Source organism: Montipora capricornis, chromosome 8 (genome assembly GCF_036669925.1).
Source record: "Montipora capricornis isolate CH-2021 chromosome 8, ASM3666992v2, whole genome shotgun sequence".
Taxonomy (NCBI): domain Eukaryota; kingdom Metazoa; phylum Cnidaria; class Anthozoa; order Scleractinia; family Acroporidae; genus Montipora; species Montipora capricornis.
Window position 1 is genome coordinate 37,989,458 of NC_090890.1, and position 26,334 is coordinate 38,015,791.

Consider the following 26,334-nt stretch of genomic DNA (forward strand, 5'->3'; position numbering starts at 1 on the left):
CTATTCGTCATTTTTGACTACTTTTTTCGAAGAGTCCATTTAAAACTTCCTTTTTTGTTTCCTTAAATTGCGACACAAAAATATAAAGTAGGCAAATAAAAACAAAAGGCAGACACTGTTTAGTAATCTGCGGCCTAACAGACAGTTTTGCCATTAATAGTCCATAGTCCGTAGTCCATGGTAAGATATTTTAACCGCACCCTTGTCTCCAGTGCCTCGCGTGTCTTCCTCGGCGCTCAAAAACGTGGACCTTGGGTTCCAACTTAGTGTGCCACCGCCTGTTTCTTCCGATCCTTTCGTCTGCTTTGATTGTCTTCTAACTTCGACAGAAAAATTAACTGGAGAAGCTTAATCTTTATCCTCATAGGGTCTCTAGACGAAAGTAAATTTCACAGCGGATTTGAAGGTGAGCGAGTCCGTCATGTTTGTCCTACATTATTTCTCTGACTGACTGAGGTATTCGATTTTATCTTTTGGAATTGAACTGTACACTGTTTATTGTGTACAGAATTGAATTTAATAAGCTAACAAAGAGGCGATGATTTGAAATCTCCCCAACAGTTTTGCTGGTCTCGGGGCGGTAGATTTAATTGTAAGCAAATTTTCCAAGAAGAAAGACAAAACATGATAAAGCTTTCGATCTTCTCTGCCGCTAAAGCCTACCATACCAAACTGTTTTTTGCAAACAGTTATCACATTTTGGGCACAAGGTATCGAACGGAAAGAAATTGCTTGTTGGCCCAAAATGTGATCTAAACTCAAGGTGTGTCTTATAGCTGAGTATCTTTTTACAACAAAACTCGTACAGGGATGGTTCTTATTGATCCTTTGCCACCATCTTGTATGTCACAATCGTCCCAGTGTTTCCTTTACTGCAGATCCAAAATGGTGGCCTCGCACCGGTCTTTAATTCCTAGTGTTGTACAACAAAAAACCCACAAACAAGAGGCTCTAAGTACAGTAAGTAGCCTATACTCATGCGCTGCCAGGTTATTTGTACTTTTGTTGACAGTTTAATACTACTACTACTACTACTACTACTACTACTACTACTACTACTACTAATAATAATAATAATAATAATAATTTTATTGTACACCACAAAACAAGGTATATAGGTGTTACAAGAATCTATTTGAGAGAAGTTGCTCTTTATCGTGTGAGTTCATTGACCTATACTTTTCATCTTTATTTGAAAGAGTCTGTTTTTTCAATGGGTCCATAGACCTGTACTTTTCAAAACAATTTGAAAGAAGTTCTTATTTTTTCTCTGCGTCCATTAGACTGTAAATTTCTCTCCTCTTTCTTCCAGTTTGCTGGAATTTCTGAAGTAGATTTATGGTTTCTTATTATTTGTTTCCTTTCTATATTTAATAGCTCACATAAACATCTAAGGAATGCAACCTCATACTTTGTTTCAAAACAATTAACCCAATGATTGAATAAGTCTACTTTCTGCATGTGATGTGTAAGGGTTACTTGGCCAATTTTGGTGATATAGCAGTGGTAAGTGAGTGTTAAAATTGAACCATATGCGCAGTAAATGCACACAAGAGACTGAGTTCTACAATTAAGTTCACCTTGAAGAAGAAATGGTGAACTTCCAGTTGATGTAAGAATATTGCTAAAAAGTGATTGAAAACAATTGGCTTAAGGCCCAACTGGAAAGGCAAAGGTAGATTTTTCGAAACAGAGCATGTTAAGTAATCAAGAAAGTTTTTTGTTGCTAACCAATAAAGTGCTTCAAAAAATATATATTACAACTCAAAATATGACTGGTGCAGTTTACAGTTAAGTTTAATCACTCAGTGGATAAAAACTGTTCAAAATTTATTTTTGCAAGCTCACGGTAGTAAAGATCTTTTGAAAGAATGCCTTTTAAGGTCTTAAAAAAATGCCGGGGCAAATTTGATTGCTTGGTTTATGAAGTGCTCCTCATTAAGAGTCTCAACCCTAATTTGAATATCTTAAGGCAAACTCTATGTGCCAAACGCTTTGTTCAAGTCTCATTTTTCCTTTCTTTCACTATACAGGCTCCTTATCAACTATTGCTTTTTTAGTAGTTTGCAATTTTAAAATAATTTTGACTTAGCTTATGTCGAAACGTCATTGTTTTTTTAACAAAGTTCTAACCAAGTTTTTAGTATTTTAAAGTATGTTTTGTTATGTTTTAATTATTGCAGTTTTTTATCGTTAAATGTTTTCCTAAATCACTTCTTCTGCAGAATTTATTCCAATCGCTTTGTTTCTGGCAGGTGTAAGCGCAAAAATTATACACTAAATGCCACTGCCCAGACAAAATTCCACAATTAGTTTTGTGCTTTTCAAAATATGCAAAACCGCAAAATTAATTAAGTTAATTGATAAGTTACTATCATGTTTTGTGAAGAAAGGTGCTCTTGGCACTTCAAAGACTATCACTGAAAGGACAAAAAAAAACTTGTTATTTGCAAAAAACTCATCAGTTGACCAACATAATTTAAAAGCTAAATTTGAGAGCTTGTGAATGCCCATAATTAGACACCACGGCCTCTTCCTAGCTGCCGGTCCTTTCGATGTATTTCATATCCGTCAACAGAGATAAAACTATCCAAAATATCTTCATGAAACCACGTCTCAGTTACAGCGGCAATGTTTATGTTATTATACACAAGAGATGCTGGAAATTCGTCGATTTTATTTTTCGGAGATCTTGAATTAAACCAAACGGCGTTTCCTGGTTGTGATTGTCAGTGATCACCTCTTCATACACATTGTTTTGAATTAGAGGAGGTGAGGTGGGATGGCCAGTAATGAAGGCATTTCCATTTCTTCCACCAAAGTTGACATTGTGAATATTTTAATTAATAAGCTGGAAACCTCTTTCGCTTGTGGACATATTCGCTCAACATGAACAAGTGTTCGAGAGATCGTTGAGTTAAAGGGAGCGATGTCTGGATGATAAGCACAGGGAATGCGCACATGGATCTTTTACTGACTGCTTTGTCGACCGCCTCTATGTCCTTGATATTTAAAAACACCAATTGACTTCAATACAGGAACAATAGTCAAGAGAACAATAATTTGTAGCGATGACGAATACTAAATAATTCAGCATGAGAGTATGTAGTTGTGGTTGAACAGTGTGTATGCAAATCAGAGTTCCTTCAATGTAATACATTCTGAAAACTTTCAGGACCAGGATTTTGGATCATGACCAGGAATCGATAGTGATAAATACCCATGCTAATAAGTCCATTTAGATAAAGAGACTCTTGTTTGGCAGAAACCCGTCGAACTCAATGCACCTTGAACCACTGCAGGCTGACTTGAGATGAAGAACCATGTAAAATCACTCTTCTGGTCTCCGCAAATTTGATCCGGTAATTTGATCACGCAGTTAAAAGGACCAAGCCAGAGCTTGTTGATTCTTTTATCAGCGGTCAAAATATGCTCACAAGATAACAGATGATTGGTCAATTATCCTAATAAATCTCTATAACAAAAAAAAAAAAAAAACAGATTTACTAAGGGAGAGAGGGTAGAGGCCTATTAGGTCAAGCTGCCATGTTTGCTGCCAGGCATGGCCGGTTTGGAAGTCAATGGGTTAAAGGAGCATCTTATAACCGAGTCCGCCTTGTATCCGAAAAACTATAATGGGAAACTCTTAAACCATGCTTTCCATATGGACTACCCCTGTGAGGTTTAAAATTGCAAAATGTTGGCTACCTGTAAGTAAGATCTGGAATTTCCTACTTCAGTTGAGTCACACACTGAATTAGATGTTAAAGAAACAAGTTGCCAATTAATATTGTTTTATTGTTGTGACATTAAGGGTAATAAGATTCAAGGTATCCAATCTCAATCCATTGACTTCTGCACCACCCTCCCTTCCCCCCTAAATCCCCCTCCAACATTCAGCCAAAAGTCAATGCACACCATGACTGAATTTCATATAACACAAAATTATCCGAATAGCTGAGATGTTGTTTCCCGTGTGATTTGCCTGTCTTTTTGTGAGTACATCCAGTCAATCGGGTCATGTATTTGGACTAGCTGTCATTAATTTGAATTAAAACAAAAACAAGCAATCACAATGACTTTTTGGCAAAAGTGGGCCTTTAAAATAATTAATGTTGCTGTCCTGTACATGTAACTGTCAATGTTGTGGCCCAGGGATGTAGCTAAGAATAAATTCATCCGGTTGGAGGTTCTATTGAGGTGGTAAGTTTCTGCTCTGAGCATCAAATGGACCTGGTAACAAGATTCGTTCCATGCAGTGTCTCGCAACACTTGGCGAATACGGGGAAAGAGAAGACAAACACAGAACAGTATAACGCTTTTATTTCATTTCCAGTATCGATAAATTCTAGTGATAATCCATATACTAACAGATATTTCAATTTTTTTTTGTTAACACATCAAATTACTTTTAAACTTTGTAGAGAATAATTTGCATTATCTTCTCAGTCACTTCAATCGACGGCCAAAATTCAGCCGGCAATCACCCCTTTCTCAAGCGGCGATTTTCACCGGCAGCCGGTGCTAATAACGACATCGATATATCCCTGGTAGCCTTCATTGAAGATGCTTGTTGCTTTAATTTTTAGGAATTAGTGTGTCATGATTTTCTAGTTCCTAATAGTGTCTAGACAGCAAGTTAATTGCCGTCTGCTAGATTGGCCAGTTGTACAGTCTGGACAATAGTATTATTTTATAGAGGTTGTAATTTTTTTTTATTTTGGGATAGTACGTCTTGTTACTGGGCAAGCTTTTTTTTTTCCTAAGTAATTTAACACTAAAGCTCTTTTAATTTTCTAGATTGTATTTATGTGACTGAACAATATCATTGATTTTGCTTGGATGATGGAAAACGAAGAGGTTAAGACAAAATCAGAAAAGTTTGACACTGACACAGAAGGTTCGAATATGTGGCCCTTACCGCAGCACGAACATCTTTATACAAACAAAGTTTTCCCTCTGTTTGGTGTAGGGGCTGTGGTAAGTATGAGTTTTTTTAAACAATATTTTTTAATTTTTTTGTGCCTGCAATATTGACAGACTGTCCATACACCGTTGATCCCTTTAGACTTTTTATTTATATGTACACTGTATTAATTTAGTTTGCCAGGAGTCACCTCCTGAAACTGTCAAGCTTACTAGTAGCCTTACTTCAGTTTTTAAAATGACAGACATGCTGCAAATAATCTGACCTCTTTCTGTACATCTGTACTTGTATTTTGTTTTTATGGTCACATTCTCTCATAAGCCTTTTCCAGCTCAATCATTAATTTAGCCAGCTAGGTCAACCAAAGACCACAATGTATGAAATTATTTTCTACTCACTTTGAACAGCATGTGGGTTCTTGAATGAATATCCCACGGTGTTCAGAACAAAGGCTGTGATTCGGGGCCTGTGGTTTTAAATTCTTACTATCGAAGAATAGAGTTATTTCCTATGTACATTTAAATAACAAAGACAGCAATTTCTATTGGGTTAATCTCAGACCCTGATTGTTGGTTTTGTCAGCCCAGAAGATTCTAACTTTTGACCTCTCACACAGTAGTTCACTACTCTGCTGACTAATGGAACCCATCAATAGTCTTTCTTGAAAAGATTTCCCAGCAAAATTGTACCATAGAATATACATGTAGTGACAGTAATTGCTCATAATACTGTATGTAATGTGATAAATAATTATTTTTAAAGGTATGTGAGAAAAGACATTATAATTATGTAATTAGATACTGATGAAATACCAGGATTTCTCCCTTTACTAAAAAATCATATCTTCACCACACGCAGTGAATATATAATTTTTATCTTTCACATGTGAGGATATAGGTGTTGTCATGGTAATGAACACGATTAGCCAATAAAACGCGAGCTTCGTCTTCATTGTAAGATACTTTTATGCTTCAATATAATTCTGCTCTACTACATTAACATTTTTATTGCAAACTTAAACATTATCATGATTTGCTTTTCATAACTTTCATATCTTGTTTCACATGCATGTTTTAGCGGTTAGTGACCACTTTTTCATCATTTCTATTCAAATGAAGAAAACAAATTGTTTTAAATTTGGACATTTTATCAATATCTATGTTATAAACAGAACATTACATCATCGCTTGGGGATACCAATTTTATATTCTTGTGCTGACTCAAAGATAAAATTGTTATCCCCAAGTGGCCAATGTAATAATAAATTATCCTCTATTTATTATTTTAGCTACATGTACATTGTACAGTGTAGGTATTTGAAAAAATAATGTGCCACTGAGCCTTGTGGGGCATTTTATTGAAAAAGAAATTTCATTTTCAAGCTGGATTAAACCAAGTACAGCTGAAAAATAAAATTTAACAATATGAGTGGGAAATATTGGCATGTAAGAAACAAATATTGTTGAAGCATGGTTACAAGTATGAAATTTAAAGCCCCAGATCGAATATCAAGACAACAGTATTTATTTACTTATTTGACTTGACATACATGTATAGGATCTGAGGTAATTGTGAAGAACAGCTCACATCGACCGACTGTCGACCGACTATCAGCCCACAGTCGGCCAACAAACAGCAGACAGTCTTGGTCAAAATTGTTGGCTGACACTTTACTGTTTGTCGGCCGTTTGTCGACCGACTGTTGACAAACTGTTGGTGACCTGTCGGTGAAGTGTCGGTAAGTTGTCAGCAACAACATTTCGTAATTATTGCGCTACTTATGACCCAAACCGCATTTGAAAGTGACACTGTTACTGTATGGGAAACAGTAATGTCGAAAGTGCTGTGATGAATAGAAGACCTATCATAAGCACTACCAGGAAGAGTGAAAATATAGAACGTTTGACGTACTAAAACATCCCAGCTAGCTCGCAATGTGTTATAGGGCGATTCAAAAAGGAAAATGTGCTAAAGTCGTTTCTTGTTTTCGTTTAGTAAGTACAGTATGTAGAGAAAATATATTATTAAAATAAGTTATTTGCTGGATTTTTTTCCTCCTTGCCGACTGCTGGTAACCTGTCAGTAAATTGTTCTCATTTTAGTTTAGTTAATTTTCAGGTTGCTGACTGTTGGTAATCTGTTGGTAACCTGTCGGTTATCTGTTGGCCAGCAGTCGACCGTCAGTCGGCCGACAGTCGGTGGGTGTGAGCTGTTCTTCACAATTACTGGATCTGAGGCTAGTCATACTATTTTTCATAATGTTGGTTTGTAATGCTCTTAACAGGTTTTAGGTATATTCTTGTTTGGTGCTGGCGTTGGAGTACTGGTTGCGGAGCAACATTATGTTGCAGTTTCATCTGTTTCATATAGTGCAGCTCCCATTGTCCTTCTGTTGGGTGGAATTACAAGCGTCCTGGCTGGAGGCTATTTGATCTTTGCAATAAACTATAGGGAGGAGCTTGCTGTTAGAAGAGATTCATTGGTAGTAAGTATTATAAGGAAAAATTTCAGACCTTATTACTCAAATGCAGCCCTTATAATAAATTGAATTGCAAGCATGCACCACCAGCATGAACCTCTTGCTCAATTCCTGCTGCCATCCTGTATGTAGCACTTTTCATATTATTAGTATGTAGATGCAAAGTTCAAGTGGTACGCTACACGCTGCAGTTAAGCACTCAGAAGCACATTCAAACACAATTAAATCTGTTTGAATATGTGCTCTTGTAGGCTAATACAGTGTAACTGCACGGTACCTTGCCACTTGAACTGTGTGAAGTCCTCAGCTTAAAATGCTTGGAGGAAATCACCAAATGCTTTCATGGCTCCTATTTAGCACACTTCTGTTTTACGAAGGCGACCCATTTCTTTCATCCTCCTGGTCTGTTCAGTACCCATAATGCTCTTTAAATGTCTAGGAATAATATACAGCTGTACCTTCTTTTAAGTTCTCACATTGCAGGAATTAAATGGCACTGGAACATCGCTGGCATTCTTTTTTTTTTATCCTCACATTTCTCCCTTGTAGTCAACAAATTATCTGAAAATCAGTTTCTTCATAAATATTTATCTCATGGCACTTTCCAGACCCATGCTCCTAAAACTCATTCATTAACCAAATTAATAAGTGGGATTCTTGACGTTCAAAAAGGCACAGAAAATCAAGAGATTTAATTATTAATCACTCACTGCAAAACTATGTCCCCATTAACCTATTAAAAACAATTTTGCACCTATTTACTCAATAAGTTTTGCAAATTTATGTGAGTGAAAAAAAAAAAACAAACAAAAACAATGGGGTTTAATTAAGGTGCACTTTAATTTCTGAACACACAACACTTGATGATTTTCTGAAGTTCTATAACACAAGACTGATTTCTACTTTTTTTATTTATTATTTATTATTTATACATTTTTAAAATATAAATTGGATTCTTAAGAAATCACAGATTGAAAGTTGGATTTGATGTTAGTCACAGAATCGCTTCAAAAAATAAACAAGAAGACCAGGAAAAAGACAAAGAAAATTGAGACAAAAAACACACAACAATAATTAAAATCGAACTCTCCTGGAGTAAGCCGCAGCTCGGATGAAAAGAACATACTGCATGCTTGGTGACCTTCAGGATGGCACGCCTCTCGAGAGCTCCGGTCTTTGGAAGCTTTTTAGTATGTTTATCCTTGTTATTCTCTAGCGCCATTACTCTAAATGAAGACCTAAGAGTGATTGGAGGAACAGATGTTCATCTTTCCTTGTTTGACTTGTTCAAACAAGCAGAATTTTGCCAAGACGCTGTTTACTCCAGAACGTCATTCCGCCATCTTGAATCTCGTAAATATCGTGGAAAGCGTTTCCTGTCTTCAAGGCTTCGTTATTATTCTAATGCCGTTTCTGGTTATCAACTAAACTATAGGATTGTGTTTGCTGGTGATGTTTCACCAAACCCTGGGCCTGTATCTAGAAGAAGTAATGCCACAGAAAACTTATTGTTGAGCGCTTTCTCTACGATTAAACATCATGGAAGGTATGACATAACAGTGGGCCACACAAACGCTCGAGGACTTCACAAGAATTTGCCGCAAGTAAAATTCCTGTTGTTTCATACTGGCTTAGATGTCCTAGCTGTCTCAGAAACTCATTTGTCTCCGGCCGTAGAGAGCTATGAAATCGCTATTCAAGGATACCAGCTTCAAAGAAAGGATCGTCTCGGCAAAATCGGCGGCGGAGTTGCTGTTTATTTCAAAGATTCCTTAGATTGTATTTCAATTGCAAAATATAATAATTGCGACATTGAAGCAACATGGCTAGAACTCAAAGTCAAATCTCAAAGACTTCTTGTTGGCTGTATATATCGTCCTCCAGATTCCGAGGGTTTCTACGATAAATTTCTTCCAATTCTTGAGAGAATCTCTGCGAACAGAAAAAATGTCATCATCACCGGGGACTTCAATTCGAATATGCTAGACAACTCTGGAAATGGCAAAAAGTTTAAAGATGTCCTGCAACTCGTTAATTTTAAAAATGTTATTAAGAATCCTACCAGAGTAACAGAACATTCCAGTACAATCATAGATCTAATTTGCACAAACAACATGCCAAAGGTTAATAGTGCTGGTGTTATCGATTTCTGCATCGCTGACCACAAATTTATTTACATTTCATTTAAATTGGCAAAGTCACGCAATTCCCCGCCAGTAATAAAACAAGTCAAGAACTTCAAAGGAGTTAAGGAAGATCCAAAATCTCTTCAGAACGACCTTGAAACCGCACCATGGTGGATTTGTTCTACTTTTGATGAAATAGACGACGTAACATGGGCCTGGGAAACAATGTTTAAAGATGTTGTTGATAGCCATGTTACGAAACGTCTAGTTAAAATTAGACAGCATTCACTCCCATGGATGAACAGTGAAATACGCAAAGCCATGAACAAGCGGTATAAACTCTTAAATCTTTGTGATGGTACGCCAAATACCAAGCCATACTGGGAGGAATATAAATTCGCTCGAAATCAAGTCACAGCTTTATTAAGATCTGCAGAGACTCAATATTGGAAGGAAAAGTTTGATAAAGCCAATAACTCACGTATGTTCTGGAAAACTGTACATAGCATATCTGGTAGCCAGAAGTCCTCCAGAATTGGACCAGTCAAAGATGAAAACAGCTTGGAGGTTTTGGATGATGACATGAAGGCTGACTTATTTAACCAATATTTTGTAAATATTGGCAGAGATGTCGCAGAAAACTTCCCTAACATCCCAAACCAAACCGATATACAACATATTTATAGAGTCTCGGCACCTTCCTGCAACTCTTTGGTTCTGGATTCTGGAAATATTCTCAAAAGTCTTAAGAATATCAAAAGTAACAAAGCAGCAGGCCCTGATGGTATATCAAGTACAATTATTTCTCTAGCCGGCCCTGCAATCATTAATGGCTTGGAAAATATCTTCAAGCGCAGCTTTGTCACAAGAGCTGTTCCCATTTCATGGAAAAGAGCAAAGGTTACCCCTATCTTTAAAAAGGGAGTTAGAACTGACATTGCCAACTACAGACCTATATCTTTGCTGTGTATTCCAAGTAAATTACTTGAACATCAGGTTTGTAACATAATTGATGAGCACCTAAGTAACTCCTCTCTAAAAAGCCCTTCACAGTGGGGCTTTACAAAAGGTCTATCATCAGAAGGCATGTTACTAAAAATGACAGATACCTGGAAGATGAATATGGATAAAGGTGTGATTATAGGTGCAATATTTGTTGACTTTAAGAAAGCTTTTGATAGCATCTCACACAACGTCTTGTCATTAAAACTCCAAGCTATTGGATTAAGTGGGAATCTCCACGAGTGGCTGATGGATTATTTAAAAGACAGATCTCAATACACTGTGGTAAATGGCCACCCTTCTAATCTGGATGAAGTAAAATATGGTGTTCCCCAAGGATCCCTCCTGGGTCCAAGGCTTTATACTATCTACGTCAATGACCTCCCTAATGCTATTACATCTGGAGATGTGTTTATGTATGCAGACGATACAACATTATATTGTGTGGGGAGGAACTTTGATCAGGTTTGCTCACAATTAAATAACATTCTCGAGCAACTTCTGCTTTGGAGTACAATGAATAAACTTTGTATTCATCCTGTAAAGTCTGAAGTTATGATCCTTAGTAAAACGGGCTTCATTGGTCCTGTTCCTCCAATCTACTTTGGAAATAATTTCATTAATGTTGTGAATCGCACTACTTGTTTGGGATTAATCATTGACAATAGGCTTACATGGGCAATGCATGTAGACCATGTAAAAAAATATTTTGCACAGAAAGTGGGTGCATTAAAAAGAATGAAGAAGCTTCCTGTGAAAGTGCTGGAGGAAATTTATTTCAAGTCTATTGTACCAGCAGTATCGTACGGTATTGTGGTGTGGGGAAACTGCAATTACTCTATTATGGAATCCTTAAACCCTATTCATGCAAGAGCTGCACGAGTTATCCACCAGGATAAAAGTCTTGAGGAGCTAAATTGGTTGCCAATTTCTTATATATATAAAAGAAGACTCCTTCTTCTAATGCATGATGTTTTAAATGATAAAATCTTATATGCCCCTTTTAATTTGAGGTTAGGTAACAGACCATCACGTACAGGAGGGTTACAGGTTGAAATCCCTAGAGTGAACTACAAAGTGGGAAAGGAATCAGCACAATATAGAGGACCTGTAATCTGGAATTTTATTGCTAGGCTGACAAATTTTAATGTAAACATTCAAAAAGACAGTTTTAAAAACATTTTACGTAGGCTCTCACAGAACATAAATAGCTTCTCATTCGAAGCACCTATGATTGCTATGAAAGACCGAGATTTTGTATATTTTTAAGTTTTATTATATTGCATGTAAATTTTAGATTAATTCGTAACTTATTTACCTATGAATCTTATTTTAATGATTCGTATTGAATATTTAAGTACTATAGGATGATTTTATAAATTATTTTAGATTCACACTTTATTAGTTCGTTGTAGGTCCACATCAGCCTTTTGGCTGCCATTCTGTAACCTGCATTACTAAATAAAGTGATTGATTGATTGATTGATTGATTGATTATAACAGCTACAATTGAACAACAGATGAATAGATTTGTTAAGTTGGTGTGAGTATCCATTTGAAGTTCATTTCTTTTGAAAATGTGTACGTCCTTTGTGTTAGTACTTTTCGTTTCTGTTTTGTATTTGAAAACAATTGATTTTCTTGTTCTTAAAGCAGGCAATATGCAGATTAATTTGACATCTTCTGCAGTCCCACAAAAATAATTATTTTCCAATTATAATGAAGTAATGATTAATAAGCAAAACCCAGACATGGACTTTTGAGCCTGTGGAACTAAAACTTCTGTTTGCTGAGATGACTGCTAAGATGATTAAAGACAGGGAAAATGCGGCTATTCATTAACTACAGTTTGCATGTTGTTGAAAGGTGCAGCAAAAAAGTACAGTGTAATAAACTCATACCCAAGCCTCCCCCTTTATTTGCTTTTTATAGGGGGGAGAAGAGGAGGCAAAAAATTGGTTAGGTAGGCACAGACTGAAAATATTTGACCTGCAGTATGGGCCAGTGTCAAAGGTAGGGTGCCATCAAGGATGTGATAGTTCTTGATTCTCCCTATTGCCCGCTCTACATGAATTCACACAGAAGCAATATGAACTGTTTCAGTCACTTCTTCAGCTGTTAACTGGGCCCTGGCACCTTTAAATGGAGGTATATTAAGGCCAACACCTGGGGGTAAAATATTGGTGTTTTCAAAACCGTGATCAGCCATGATGTTATCTCCAGGGTTAAGGTATTGCATTAACCCAGACTTAATTTTATGCACTTATCTGAAACCCTACCACCCCACAACTTTGAGACAAAAATTACTTGGCCATTTGGGGAAATTCCAATTAAAACTTAGAATGTATTATGGTGTTTGTAGTTGGACAAGGTCTGTGACTGGGCCAACATTGAGGATGCAGGTACCTTCACAAAAAACCCTGTGCAGTCAATAATCACTCGAGTAGTAGGGTACAGGGCAAATTGTTGCGGCATGTTTTTCCGCACTGATTCCTGAGAAGGGAAAGGGAATAATTGGGGCAACTGTAGATACAAGAAATTAATCCATGTACAGAAATGCCAAATCTGTCAACTAGATCTCTAACAAAAAGACCAACCGTTAATCTAACAAGGACAATAAACAGTTCAGTTAAAGAACTTAATTGCCTCGTGCGGCCTGGCTTATTTTTCCCTTCCTCCTGATGTGGTCTGGATCGAGTCAGGTACATTTTTTGGACCCCAGTATTGTAGTTTGGCTACTTTTGGTGTGAGGTAATTATGGAATAATAGTAGCACTATGTAATTGGGAAAGCCTACATGTAAAATTTAATCGCAGAGTTGTCATTCTTAAACTTTTCAAGAGTAAAATTAATTCCCGTTGTTTATACTCATCAATTTCTTTTTGCAGCTGCCCAACTTTTTTCTTAAGGTTTATCAATATTTCCTCCTTAACTTCATGCTGCTCCTGTTTAGACTGCATTGATTCTTTTATGTCAATGATGTCTCCAAAGCTAAATGCATACGTATGGTCCATGGGTATTGAGTCAACTTCAGAGGTAAACAGGAAGCATGTCTGGGTGGACTTATCTTCAGTGTGTTTTGCAAACACCATCTCAACATCTCCCAAAGAACACCTACTTCACCTTTCCCAACACTACTGTTGGAACATGTAAACTAAATGTAAATTAAATAAGACATTCATTAACGAAAGAAAAATACACACTACATGCCTAAAAGTACAAATTTTAAAATATGTCAACAAGTGAGAAGCCCCTGCCACTAAAAAAAAAATTGAAATCTCATGGGGCTTGAAAAAGAATCTGACCTAAGACACTGGGGTAATGTAGCACCTCATATAAACCTCTTTTTTCATTTGTTCTCCTTGACAATAGTCTTCCTTATTATCAGGGATGGGGCATTGTTTAGGATTCTTCTTTATTGTTTCCATGCCCAATGTTATTGTCAGTTCAAGGAGGCACTACTTGACCCAGACTCTAGGGATGTAATACCACTAGGGAAAACAAGGTCATAGCATGCAAGTAAAATGTATACCTCAACTTCTCCCAGAGGACATGTGGACCCTAACTCTTCAACTATTTCAATGTGTGACATGACCACAGTGTCTCTCCTGCACCTGTAGTTGATGTACAGGCCTTTGTTGAAGAACTGCTTCTATCCTTTGGAGGTTTTCATGGCAAAGGTGTAACTGAGGACCAGTTAAATATTGATGTTTCCACTCCTACATTCAGAACGTGAATTTTGCACATTGATACAATGTTAGAGGATTTTGATAAACCTTTGTAGCAGAATTCTCTCCAAAATCACATACAGACAAAACATGACAGAAGACATGCAACAGATATGCAGTTCTTCACAAAACTAGCTTTTCTATTTTAGAGCTCAATTTAGTTTAAGGTACCCTTTTTCATTTGTCCATAATTACAGGCATTCTAAAACCTGATTTTTGTTTGGAAAGGAAAGTTCATTTAACAAAATTGAAATGAAACCAAACCGAAGCAAACAAAAATTTACAATTAGAAAATGTTTTCTGGTAGTAGACCCCTACAGATTTGAGAATCATAATTTCTGATTAAGCTTAAATCAGCTTCGGCTTCATTGTATACCACAAGGTATACATAGAACACAAATAAAGGATAAAGACCCTGAAATAGCATAACAATGGACTGTTTTATTTCTTTTAAGTCAAACTATACAAGATTATCATAATTACTACGCACTTCAACAGCTGGAATATAAATAGATTTCCTTCAAAATGCAATTCAACAGTGATGTAGTCGTGATACAAGACTGTCATAAAATCAGCATTATTGTAAAATTACACAGACTTAAACAACACCATACCTTTACCCAATCTGCTCCTCACTCCCCCAGCACCTTTGATTATTTCTTGTTTCCTACAATGTTTTTCACATATTTTAGTGTTCTCGCTTACACGAAAACCGTCTCTTCCGTGTTGACGCTTGATCAAATTGCACCAACGTGCTTTTGCAGGGTTCTTCGTAGGAAATTTTAAAACAGCGTAAACCAGACACACTTCCATCGCTATTATATTCATAACTATTACACTCAGCTGCTGCACACTCCTTTCCACGGCTTCAGTGTTTCCTTTTCTTGCCCTCTTTACCTTTCTCTTGGTCCATTTTCTACGATTTGTTCAAATCGTAGCGCAGTTCAAACAAAAGCAAGAAGGAGGGAAGGAAAGCGAATACAGGGTTAGCCTCGTCCTGATGCAGAAATTGCGCCGGCTAGACCAAAATCCAGCGGTTTCTTAGAAAGAGCGGGGAATTTGAAAGTGGACTATTGCTTAGTCCTCCAACCCATGTTGAAACACTTGTGTATTGCACTTAACAACAAAATATCTTGTCCCTATTATAAACTATGATAATGTAGCTGTAACAACAAGCGCTAAGTAAGAACAAATCCCTATGGATGTCTCTAATAACAAAATAAAAGATGTAAACAAGGAAAAATGCACCAATTGAGAAATGGTGGGTTTATATCATACGAAACCTCCGCGTCTGCATGCGGTGCATCTCGGTATACAGAGAGTCTTTAATGTTCCTTGCAAGTCAAACACCTCTGATATACAGGAAATTGCTTTGGAATAAAGTACCATTTTGATGAAAGTTTAGTCATAATGCCCCCTACGAATACATATGTATGTCTTTAATCCCTCACTCACCCCAGTGATTAATGTGACTTGTCCCTACATCCAGACAACCCATGCACCCACGTACATGTAGTTTAATAATGTAATATCTATATACCCCCATCATCCCACTGACAAGATTTGCTTTTATGATGTTGCCACACACATCGTCCTTGTTTTGGTATAGTTCTCCTTTCCCCTGTTTTATTCACTGGGTTTGTTAACACTGGTCATCTCTAGCCCCCCTTCCCCCATTTAAAACCACTGTTGGGAACTGTCATCCCTTGAGAACTTGTACACAACTCGCAGTTTTTCATGGTAGACAGGGGCAATAAATTATTGTGTACTGTTTACCTAACATAGTATTTCACTTTTATTCTTTTTCAGTTTGCTTGCACCTTGATAGTAGCTTCTGTATTTACTATTGTGGCTGCAATTATGGCATTTGTCTTTATTGGCCAGGTAAGAATTTTCTTTTCACTTTGGCAAGTTCTCCCATTTGTTAACTTTGAAGATCTTTTGTTCATCAAATCATTGTATCGGTCACTTCGATTTCCATGATTAACAGTCCAGTCCCATAATATTATGTATGCAAACTCACTAATATTTCTAAGTGAAAGTGATTGTCACTGTTAATGAATTCATAATCTTGAGAAGTTGCAAAGATGCTTGAAAAACTCCAGGTTTGAATGGGAATTGAACCCATGATGACCTCATGCACTTGCCCTACCACCTGAGCTTTCAAGGCATCTGGAAGCTATCCAACAGCTTACCCTTCGGGCGAGCTGTGGCTTTATACCATCTACTAGCCCAAGAGTCATTTTTACTAGCCCAAAAAAAGTTCACAAGCTGAGTATTAACCCTTTCACTCCTGTGGGATTCCCCATTGACGAGTAAAATTGTCTGGCGTTAGACAGAGTAAAATCTATAAGTCTCATTGGCCCTTACAGGAGTGAAAGGGTTAATTAATTTTAATATTTATTTAAACTACATGTTTTATTAATTTTTAATAATTATTACTTAATTTGCTGCTTCATTTTTACTTGACAAGTTCAAAACCTTGTTTTCCTAAAATACGTGTATAATAAACTTTTGCCATCTGCCTTTCAGCCTTTTGTGCAATTAAATGTGGTCATGCATATTTCCATTCCCAAAGAACACTTCACTTGCCGGTCAGGCTAGTAAAAAGGCTGATTGCCATATCCGCTAGTCCCCAGCTAGTGGACATGACTTTCTTTGCACACTGCAATAGGCCTCTGTATGACTGTGTCACATGACCTTATTAATCATAAAAAAATGGTTGTGGAACAAAATAGATGCTAGAAATGGAAAGAGCGTGATGAAATTAGTAAGAATGTCAATTTTTAGGCCGCTGACATTTACAATGTATGTTAGAGATTTTACAGTGAATTTAATGCGTAAAAAATGTACTGACATGGGACTGACTGGGAAACACCACAATTCTCTTAAAAATTGTTTTCTAACTTTCAAGGTGGCTCACACCAGTTTCAACACTTTTTTTAAGGGACCTTGTTATCAGAAGGATTGACACTACAACACTTTATCACATAATGTAACAGCAATGTTATGGTGCCATGTGAAACATCAATATATTGCTGAACAAGATGCAGTCATTTTTGTGACGTAACAGGTTACCATGGCAACAGGAAAGCCTTGAGAAAACCCCCTATATTTTGGCTTTAGATGCTCATATCTGAAAAACGAACTTGTTGACCCCATTTTTTTTTTTTTGGCACAAAAGTGATCAGCAGGCCAAGGTGAAACTCTCTGCAAGGTTTAAAACAATTCTGTGGAGTAGATTCAGAGCTACCTTAAATTTTCAATTATTTAAGGTGCCTCTGAATCCGCTCTGGAATCTGGCCTCGGGTTGTTTGTTGTATCTGTTGATCTCAATCTGACTCTGAGGGTTTTTCTCCGGGTTACTGCTCCGGTTTTCCTCCCTCAATTCAAAATAACCTCTGGTATCCTTCCCTTTCATTGAATTAAATGAATAAAGTTGCTATTATTATTATATTATTATTATTATTATTATTATTATTATTATTATTATTATTATTATTATTATTATTATTGTTATTATTATTATTATTATTATTATTATTAGCTAATAATTAGAACACTTGAAGACGTTATTTTCTGGCTTTTAGGTGGGAAACAAGATGCAGGATGACATGAATGCCAAACTTAAAGAGTATGGAATAACTGGAAAATACCAGTCACTTGTTCTTCTTAACAAAATACAATCAGAGGTAAAGCGTATCCTCCTTTTCTGGCCTAACGAGGCACCAAGAATTGATAAATTAATAAAGAATTTAAATTCTAAGAAAGCAAACTTCTGTCTTGCACTGGTCGGAAAATCCAAAGCTTTTCCTTCAGAAAACAAACTAAAACGGTCTATTTGGCTAATATAAATACATAATTATTATTATTGTTATCGTTGGCATCATCGTCGTCGTCGTCTTCGTCTTCGTCGTCGTCTTTGTCGTTGTCTTCATCGTCGTCATCGTCTTCGTCTTCGTCTTCGTCGTTGTCTTCATCGTTGTCTTCGTCGTCGTCGTCGTCGTCGTTGTCTTCGTCGTCATCAACATGGTCATCATCATCAAGGGGATGTGTCAAGTAAGCATATCCAGGAGCTCAGTCTCATCAAGGGGAGCCTCTACTTGGCCTTGGAGTCCACCTTTTCCCGAGTAGATTTATTTATAGAACGCCTCCCTTGGGAGATTCAGCAGGCCCACTGTTGTAAAAAGAATGAAGGGGGTAGTTTCTAAAGAAACGTCAGCTTTTAGAATCTCTGTACGGTGGCCAATTTACATTATCAACTCCGTTGATAAAACCAAATTTTTGTATACCACTGTTGTAAACGCTAATCAAAGCAAAGCTATCTTAGAGTTTCATGATACTTTCGGGGAAAAACCTGTTCCTAGAAGTAAATTTACTCGGTAATGGAGATTATAAGATGCTCCCCTTAGTAAATATCTCCTGGCAGGTCATCATCGCCCTTGTCATTATTTATAGCACCGGCATCATCGTCATCGCTATCAAAACATTACAAGCTCTCAGCTTCCCCTCGGATTATATCTTATATAATTAACAATTATTTTATGAGCGCGCGTTGGATATGAGATGATAAATAACCAACGAGGCGCGTAGCGCCGAGTTGGTTATAACCAGTCTCATATCCAACAAGTGTGAATGGAATACTTGTTTTATTAAATTCCTTAAACTCTAAAAAATAAGAAGTACGAAATTCGAGCGAAAAAAGCGAGAAAATCCGAGAGAAATCGAGAAAACGTGATGAAGATGCGATGTTGTATAATACCTTGTGGTCAGGCAGACGTAGGCTCATCACAAAAACATTTCTTGCCCTTTCGCGTACTTCTAAACGTGGGAGTTGATGCAAATTTTCCACAAAAAAGGCTTCTTTTCTTTTTTGGCTTTATTCAATGAGAAATTTCGCTTTCCGGCGAATTTAGTTTAGCAATGCTTAGCGCAATCATTTACCATATAAGGTCAAACCAAGGTATATGAGCTGATAACCGAGATTGAGTGAACCAATCAGAGCACGCGAAATGCATTATCCGAGGTTGAGAATTTAATAATATATATTATATTCTTTGATTGCACTCACGTGATAAGACGGCCATGGTACCAAAACAATAGAAAAATGTAGCTCAAGTTTTGCATAATAATAGAGTCAAATTCCCAAAAGACTTTTTCGCTGTTGTTCTTTGCAACAACATGGCGGCCGTGACGTCAGGGACAATCAAAGAATAAATTGCTGACCTGCAAGGGAAACTTGATTGTGCTTGCCATCAATTTATGCTGATGATACAACCATAAACAGTATCAAGCATCGGAGTCTGGTGTACTTACATCTTGCATTACCTCAGTGCAACGTAATGTGGATAAACTTCAATGCTGGGCGAACGAAGCAAACCTGGTCTTGAATCCTAGCAAAACGAAGTACATGTTATTATCTTCCAGTAAACTTTCTTCCTATCATGAAGTTATGTTAACAACACTGACATTGACCTAAGAGTTGGAAGTACATCTCTTTACAGTGGAACCTCGATTTAACGAACCTCTATTTAACGAAGTCCTCGATATAACGAACGATATTCTATGTCCCGGCCAAAGTTACAGTAAGAGGTATGGAATAGAACCTCTATATAACGAACGTCGATGTAACGAATTCTTCTATATAACGAACATAATCTGGAAGCCCAAACGTAAAATCTACCTCTATATAAGGAATTACAATGTCAACACGCGACAGAAGATAAACGCTGAACAGATCAACAGTCATCTGGTAAGAGACAGCAACCTTTCAGTTAACGGCTTATTATATGTCATAGACATAAACTAACTTCCGCTCTATCTTCTTTGTCTCTTATTAGTTCTATTAACTTCTTCACTTTCGAAGGCTTCTTGTAATACATTGAATACGTAGCCGGAAATTCTATTCCAATGCCCCTGTTTCTCCTTTTGCCAGTCATTTCCACTGAGATTTGTCCTCCGTGTTTTAAAAACAAGTGAAATACACGTGACAGTGTCAATGGCACATGACCCACGATCTGCAACGTCCCTCCTTGATCTTGAATCCGTTTAACGGCAACAGCATTGGTATCGTGTGGGTTATCATCATTAACTATGACCTCGATATAACGAACAGTTTGTTCGTTTCCCCTCAAGTTCGTTACATCGAGGTTTTCGATATAACGAACCCTCGATTTAACGAACAATATTGGCCGGTCCCCAGCGACTTCGTTAAATCAAGGTTCCACTGTAGAACGTGTATCTTTTAGGGACCCATATTGACCACCACCCTAAATGGGAAGAAAATGTTAAGCAAGTCTCAGCCTATTGCTATCGCACTCTTGGAATCTCAAAGAAATTGAGGAACTTTCTGCCATTTAATATACGCAAGCAGCTAGTTCAGGCCCTAGGACTGTCCAAGTTTTATTACAATTGTGTGTATCATAACTGATTTACCACATTACTTTGTTAAACGCCTGCAAAGAATCCAAACAGCATGTGCGAGCTTTGTTATAGGTAAACGTGTTGAAAGAGAGGATATCGTAAAGCTAAATTGGTTACCCGTTAAAGAACATATTGAAGTCAGTTCACAAGGCGATTTTCTCTCATGAATGGCCACGTTACTTGCGAAAGAAGCAATTTAAGCGCAATCGAACTCTGAGGTCCAGTGCAGCTATGCAGCTTGAAATCCCACTGGTATCACATATCTATCAAGATCAAGCTACTAAGAGTTTTAATAGTTTACGTGAATGTGTAAGGAACTACGTAGACTTTAATCAATTCTCTAAGGTGACTTTTAAGCATTTAATGAAAAAGTTCAAATATAACCTTTCAACTTAATGTAGTTTTTACTTCACACTGTAAACAGTCATACTTATTTTATATTCTTTTTCTTTTTGTTTTGTTTTGTTATTTTTAAGCAAATGAAAAGCCACCTATTGGAAATGCTAAATAAAGCCCTTCTTTTTCTTCTTCTTCTTCTTCTTCTTCTTGCGGTTTTCAATTGAGTGTCGAAAGTAATTAGCGAACTACTTTGGTTTATGATTACTTCACTCAGTGATTGGTTCAAAGTTCTCGCGCCAATATTTCAACCAATCAGAAGTGAAACCAAAAGCAATCGTGGCTCGCGCTTTCACATTTTCCCGCGCTTTGTGTAATTACTTCGAGTTTCGATTGGTTTACTGGATTGTCTCTATCCTTTTTGATTGGCTAAAGTAATTACTTTGGTTTTGGTTTTACGACACTTGATTGAAACTCGCTCTATTATTATTATTGTTATTGTTATTATTATTGTTATTGTTATTGTTATTATTATTATTATTGTTATTGTTGTTATTATTATTATTATTATTATTAATGTGGGGAACGACACAGCCACTCTCATTGTAAACTCAACATGGTAAAATGTTTTCATCTCGACACAGAACAAATGTTGTGGAGTAATCAACTATGCCGATTGGAGAAATACAACGTACGGTGGCCATAGATATGATAAAGTCCCAGACAGCTGCTGTAAGGTGCAAGACCATGCCTGCGGATTCGAATTTGAATTAACCAAGATTAATCATGGGGTAAGAAAAATACATCTGCCGTTTTGAAAGATTTGTACGGTTAGAAGGGCGTCCGGTCGTTTCACCCACAACGTGATTCGCCCCCAACCAAGGTTTTTTTAATCTGCATTGCGAAAAACATGAGGTATTTAAATGGATCAACTGAGCAACCATTTCAAACCACAAAGGCTATTAAATGTATAACTTTCTTTATGTCACGTCTCGTGAATTGGCAAATCGAAGTGTGCACAATCCCCGTGTATGGGAGAAATGACTTGATGGTGGGCGAATCATCTTGTAGGCGAAACGACCATAAACGCTAGGCTTGCATTTTTCTGATTCGAGGTTTGTTGCCAAAGGAGTTTTGGGTCTAGCAACAGTACGAACTCAAAACGGTAGCGTTGATCACGCTACAGTGAATTTTGCATTTTACTAACGATTCCTTTATTTTCCCCTAGGGATGCCTGAAGCCTGTTAAGGGTTCAACTGTTGGTCATCTTTTAATAGTTGGAGTTGGAGGCCTCGTCGTTTTTTTAATTGAGGTTTGTTGTCGCTCTTATCACAGAGTGTGAAAGATAACAAAAACTGTCGTAAAAGTTGGTCGATTGATTGGAGACGTCGAAAATCAAATTTCACTGTTAAGCCCGTTCTCCAAAAGTCCTATCCCCTTTCGAGCTCAAAAGCGGTCTTTGAAAAGGCTGATCCTTTGACAGGTTTTCTCGAGGAAAAAAAATTCCAAAGTTAGTGTATCGGCGTCACACAGTACGTGTATGCGCATTGAGTTGGTTTTCCACTCGCTGGTCCCATGAGCTTTTTCTCCGCTACATTGGTTTCCCTCGTCTGTCAAAAACCAACATGTCATTTGGGGTCATTGGACTTGATTTCCAGTCTTCCAAATTCGAAGAGGACTGCTCGGCGAGAAAAACTTGAGACCAAATTCAATAAAGTAATTTTTTTTATTTTAATAATAGACATGGAAAAAAGACTCAGATCTGATTTGCTAAAAAAAGAGTGCATTTCTGATTTAATACGGGTACAAATTTGTAGCACGAGTGCAAATAGACCAATTTCGATATATTAAAATTCGGTCCAAAACAAACGGCATATCTCGAGGCTCTGGGGAATAATCTCATACAAATCCTTACATTTATTCCCCAGAGCCTCGATATGACGTCTTTTGTTCAGGACTGAATTTTAATATATCGTAATTGGTCTATTATAAATGAAACAAGTTTACCGTTGAATGACTTGAATTTCACAAACGTTGTAATCTATTTAAATTTAAACCAATCTGTTGAATGAACTTCGTAGAAATTAAGGCGGTCGATTTATTTCAATTTTTTTGTCATCGATATTATTGAAAAGCACTCACCGGATTTCTCGTGTAATTTGGTATAATCACTTGTAAATGTTTCAGACTACAAATTGCACTCGCCCGTAATTTTGTCTGAAAAATTCTTTGGTGCATATATATATTCCAAATTGTACTCAAAATAATGTGATTACTTGTTCATGTACTTATTCGCTTTTCACAGATCGCTTTGGCTATAGCTACTTTCATCATAAGGAAGAAGCATTTCTAGTCCTCCGTAAACGGCGCAGTCGTGTAACGACCTGAGAAGTGACTCCAGTTTATGAGATAAACTCAAAAGGAAAGGATTACCGAGGTTAATTCTTATCAATTGAATTGTACATTTACATGGGTATGTGTTTGGTGCCTGTTGCGTTTAAAAAAGGAAGTCATGTTCTTATTGACATGAAGCGTCCTGCCTGACGGTGCCTTGATTTCCACTGGGTGAAGTACACCTGTACCTAAGTTCAATTTTGCATAAAATATATTTAATTGAATTTCCCACCATTCTTGAAAAAGACTGGAAAAAAAGGGAAGGTTTTTAAAGTGGTTTTTGTTCCCAATTTAAGAAAATAACCACTTCTTGTTGAAAGAGTAACTGGCTCCGTGTTATTCATGTGTCAGTACTTGAGAGAATTGAACCATTATCGAAGAACTTCATTCACCTAGTTCCGATGGGTCGCCAGTCAACAGCAACGTCACAAAACAATTAACAACTATTTACCGAAGTGTGACGAGGTAAATATCCACCACTAGCCACTGACACAGAGGCGAATAGTTGTTCTAGTGTGTACTAAAACAGTGACATAATACAGCACAAAAAGATGATGTTAACTCATTTATTTTTGCAACGATTACAATATTTTCGGTCGCAAATCCCGCGCGAGTTGCTCGAAGGTGAATAGAAAAGGATATTTTGGAGTTTGAGTACTTGAGCCAATCAGAGCGCTATCTACTGTTTTAGTTTAGACTAATTAGATATATTGGTTAAATGTGGAAGGAAAAAATTAGAGATTTGGCGCCGTCTCGTCTTCAGCAAACGGGAAACGGTGGGCTGAAGTTTGAAATTTGTGTTTTGCCAAAACCAAAGAAACTTGTTTGAATTGATTTTGTCTTATTTCTCGATATCTATGGATATGTCGAGCAACTTTTCAAAGAACAGAGACAAGTTACAACAAGATAGTTTATGCTTTAATGACAAGCAGTATCCTGCCGTTTGTCGTTTGCTGTTTGCCGGTTTACGTAAACACGATGTGAAATCACCCCATTATTGTGCTGCACGTGCCGAATGCACGTGCATCGCGCTCATTCGCACGTGTACAATTCTCCAGGCAGGTATTACAACATAAATATTCCACACAATTATTTCTTCTCTTTTTCGTTCCAATATAGTTACAGGATAGTTTGTCCTTCAGAAATGTTTTGAAGGGAAGCTTTCGTTGAATTCTAGACCCGTGCGGTGCTTCATCTCTAATCATCTCCAGGGACCAGGGGCCCGTTTCTCGAACGTCACGAAAAGTTTTCGGGCCCAGAAAGCCATTTCCAAAACTGCCATTCGCTTGTTTTGACAAGCTGTTCTTTTGACATGTTTTCAGGACAACGAAAAGCAGAATGATTGTGAAGTTTGACGGCTTAAAATTCCTCCGTTCATAAGATAAAGAAAGAATTGTGACACCCGAAAAGTTTCGGGACTTTCGAGAAACGGGCCCCAGATGTTCAAACGCTCAATGCTTAAAAAATTCCTTGCAACCGTTGCGGAAAGTAGAACTCAATTCTACTTTCCGCAACGGTTTCTACAACTGGTCTCGCAACGTTTTTGGCCGTTGCAAGGTATGTTACATTGGGCAATGATTCGTGCAACTTGTCTCAATAAGGAGCTTTAGCAACGACAACGGCGACGGCAACGAGAACGTCACAAATTTGCATATTTAGTGGGCAAAAACAATAGCTTTGCACGCCCTGCACGTGCGTTTTTCATTTTTGTCCATTTCTTTGCCGTCGTCAGCAAAGCAACAACGTGAAATTACGAAGTTTGAAGTGTTATGCAGAACGTCAGCACATGGAGATAAATTTTCATTTTTCTCCCCTAAATTAAGCGCCGCTCGTAATGGTTTCATTCCTGAGGGACTGAAACACCTTTGTCTTATTAAAAGGCTTGGAATAGTCGCGAAGTGATCGCAATAACGTGAATTTGTTTTTACATGACGTTCTCGTTGCCGTTCCCGTCGTCGTTGCTAAAGCTCCCTAATATCGTTAGGAGACAAGTTGTACGAAAAAATGCACATTGTAACAGCGTCTTAAAGGCGTGGTCGAAAACCCTGCCAACGTTAAATGGGGTGCATATTTTTCACTTTGGATAGTGACTTATCCACTGGATAAAGTAATCGGGTTGTCAAAGGCTTTATAACTCTGTTCATTGGATAGTTCAATACAGATTGTAAAATATCCTTCACGTTGAACGTTGTGCAAGGTTTACGTGGACACCCGTACTTAGATCTTCTTAGATCACCTAGAGTGTGTTTGTTCATGGTTACGGGAGGACACTGAAATCATCGCGCAGAGTGAAACTGTTAGGTAGTCATATATCCGCTGGATAAAGTCACAGTTAGCCGGCCTTTGGTGCCTGTAGTCTAAAATAACAGAAAGACCAAGCTCCGCTATTTGCTTGCTCTGCCATCATAGCTCTTGGATTGATTTTTATACAATTTAGCGAGGTATAAAATTGAGAGAACGCCATTCCCATAGGGGAAAAAGCCTTTTCTTGGAAACCCACAAGAAGGGCTCCCTAGCTCACTAATTCATTCTTTTTATTATCTTTCAGTGAATTATCATAATTTTTGTATTTTTGTTGATTCGTACCACGGATCTCTATACAGTAGGTTTAGAAGTATAAGTAGACAAAGGCCACTTACGATAGATTTTTTTTTCATAGTGAGACAAAATTTTCCACAAATAACTTTAAGCAGATTTCATTATTTTCTGCTGTACTGTCTTCTATGTTTTGTCTTCAGGCAGACATTAAAATTGCCTTAGTGAACTTACCTTGCTGTCGTAAAATAATCTAGGTGCTTTAGCTGGTTTATCTTAATTAACCGAAGACACCGAGTTCTTAAAACTCGTTAATAAGTTGATATTATGGGAAAAAAATTAAAGAAAGTCGTTCAGAAATTTAAAGGCGACTTGTGAGTTCTCA

At 37.3% G+C, this 26,334-nt stretch overlaps 1 protein-coding gene and 1 pseudogene across 1 annotated transcript; one reads left to right on the forward strand and one right to left on the reverse strand.

The window, feature by feature from the left end:
- Positions 1-247: 247 nt before the first annotated feature.
- On the forward strand, positions 248-26,334 carry LOC138014249 (tetraspanin-6-like). The gene is made up of 8 exons (XM_068861295.1): positions 248-406; positions 4,801-4,980; positions 7,212-7,412; positions 16,071-16,145; positions 17,852-17,953; positions 21,665-21,811; positions 22,249-22,332; positions 23,326-26,334. The coding sequence occupies exons 2-8, from the start codon at positions 4,843-4,845 to the stop codon at positions 23,371-23,373; spliced, it is 795 nt and encodes a 264-aa protein (XP_068717396.1). The 5' UTR covers positions 248-406; positions 4,801-4,842; the 3' UTR covers positions 23,374-26,334.
- LOC138059702 (uncharacterized) lies at positions 12,450-13,009 on the reverse strand (annotated as a pseudogene).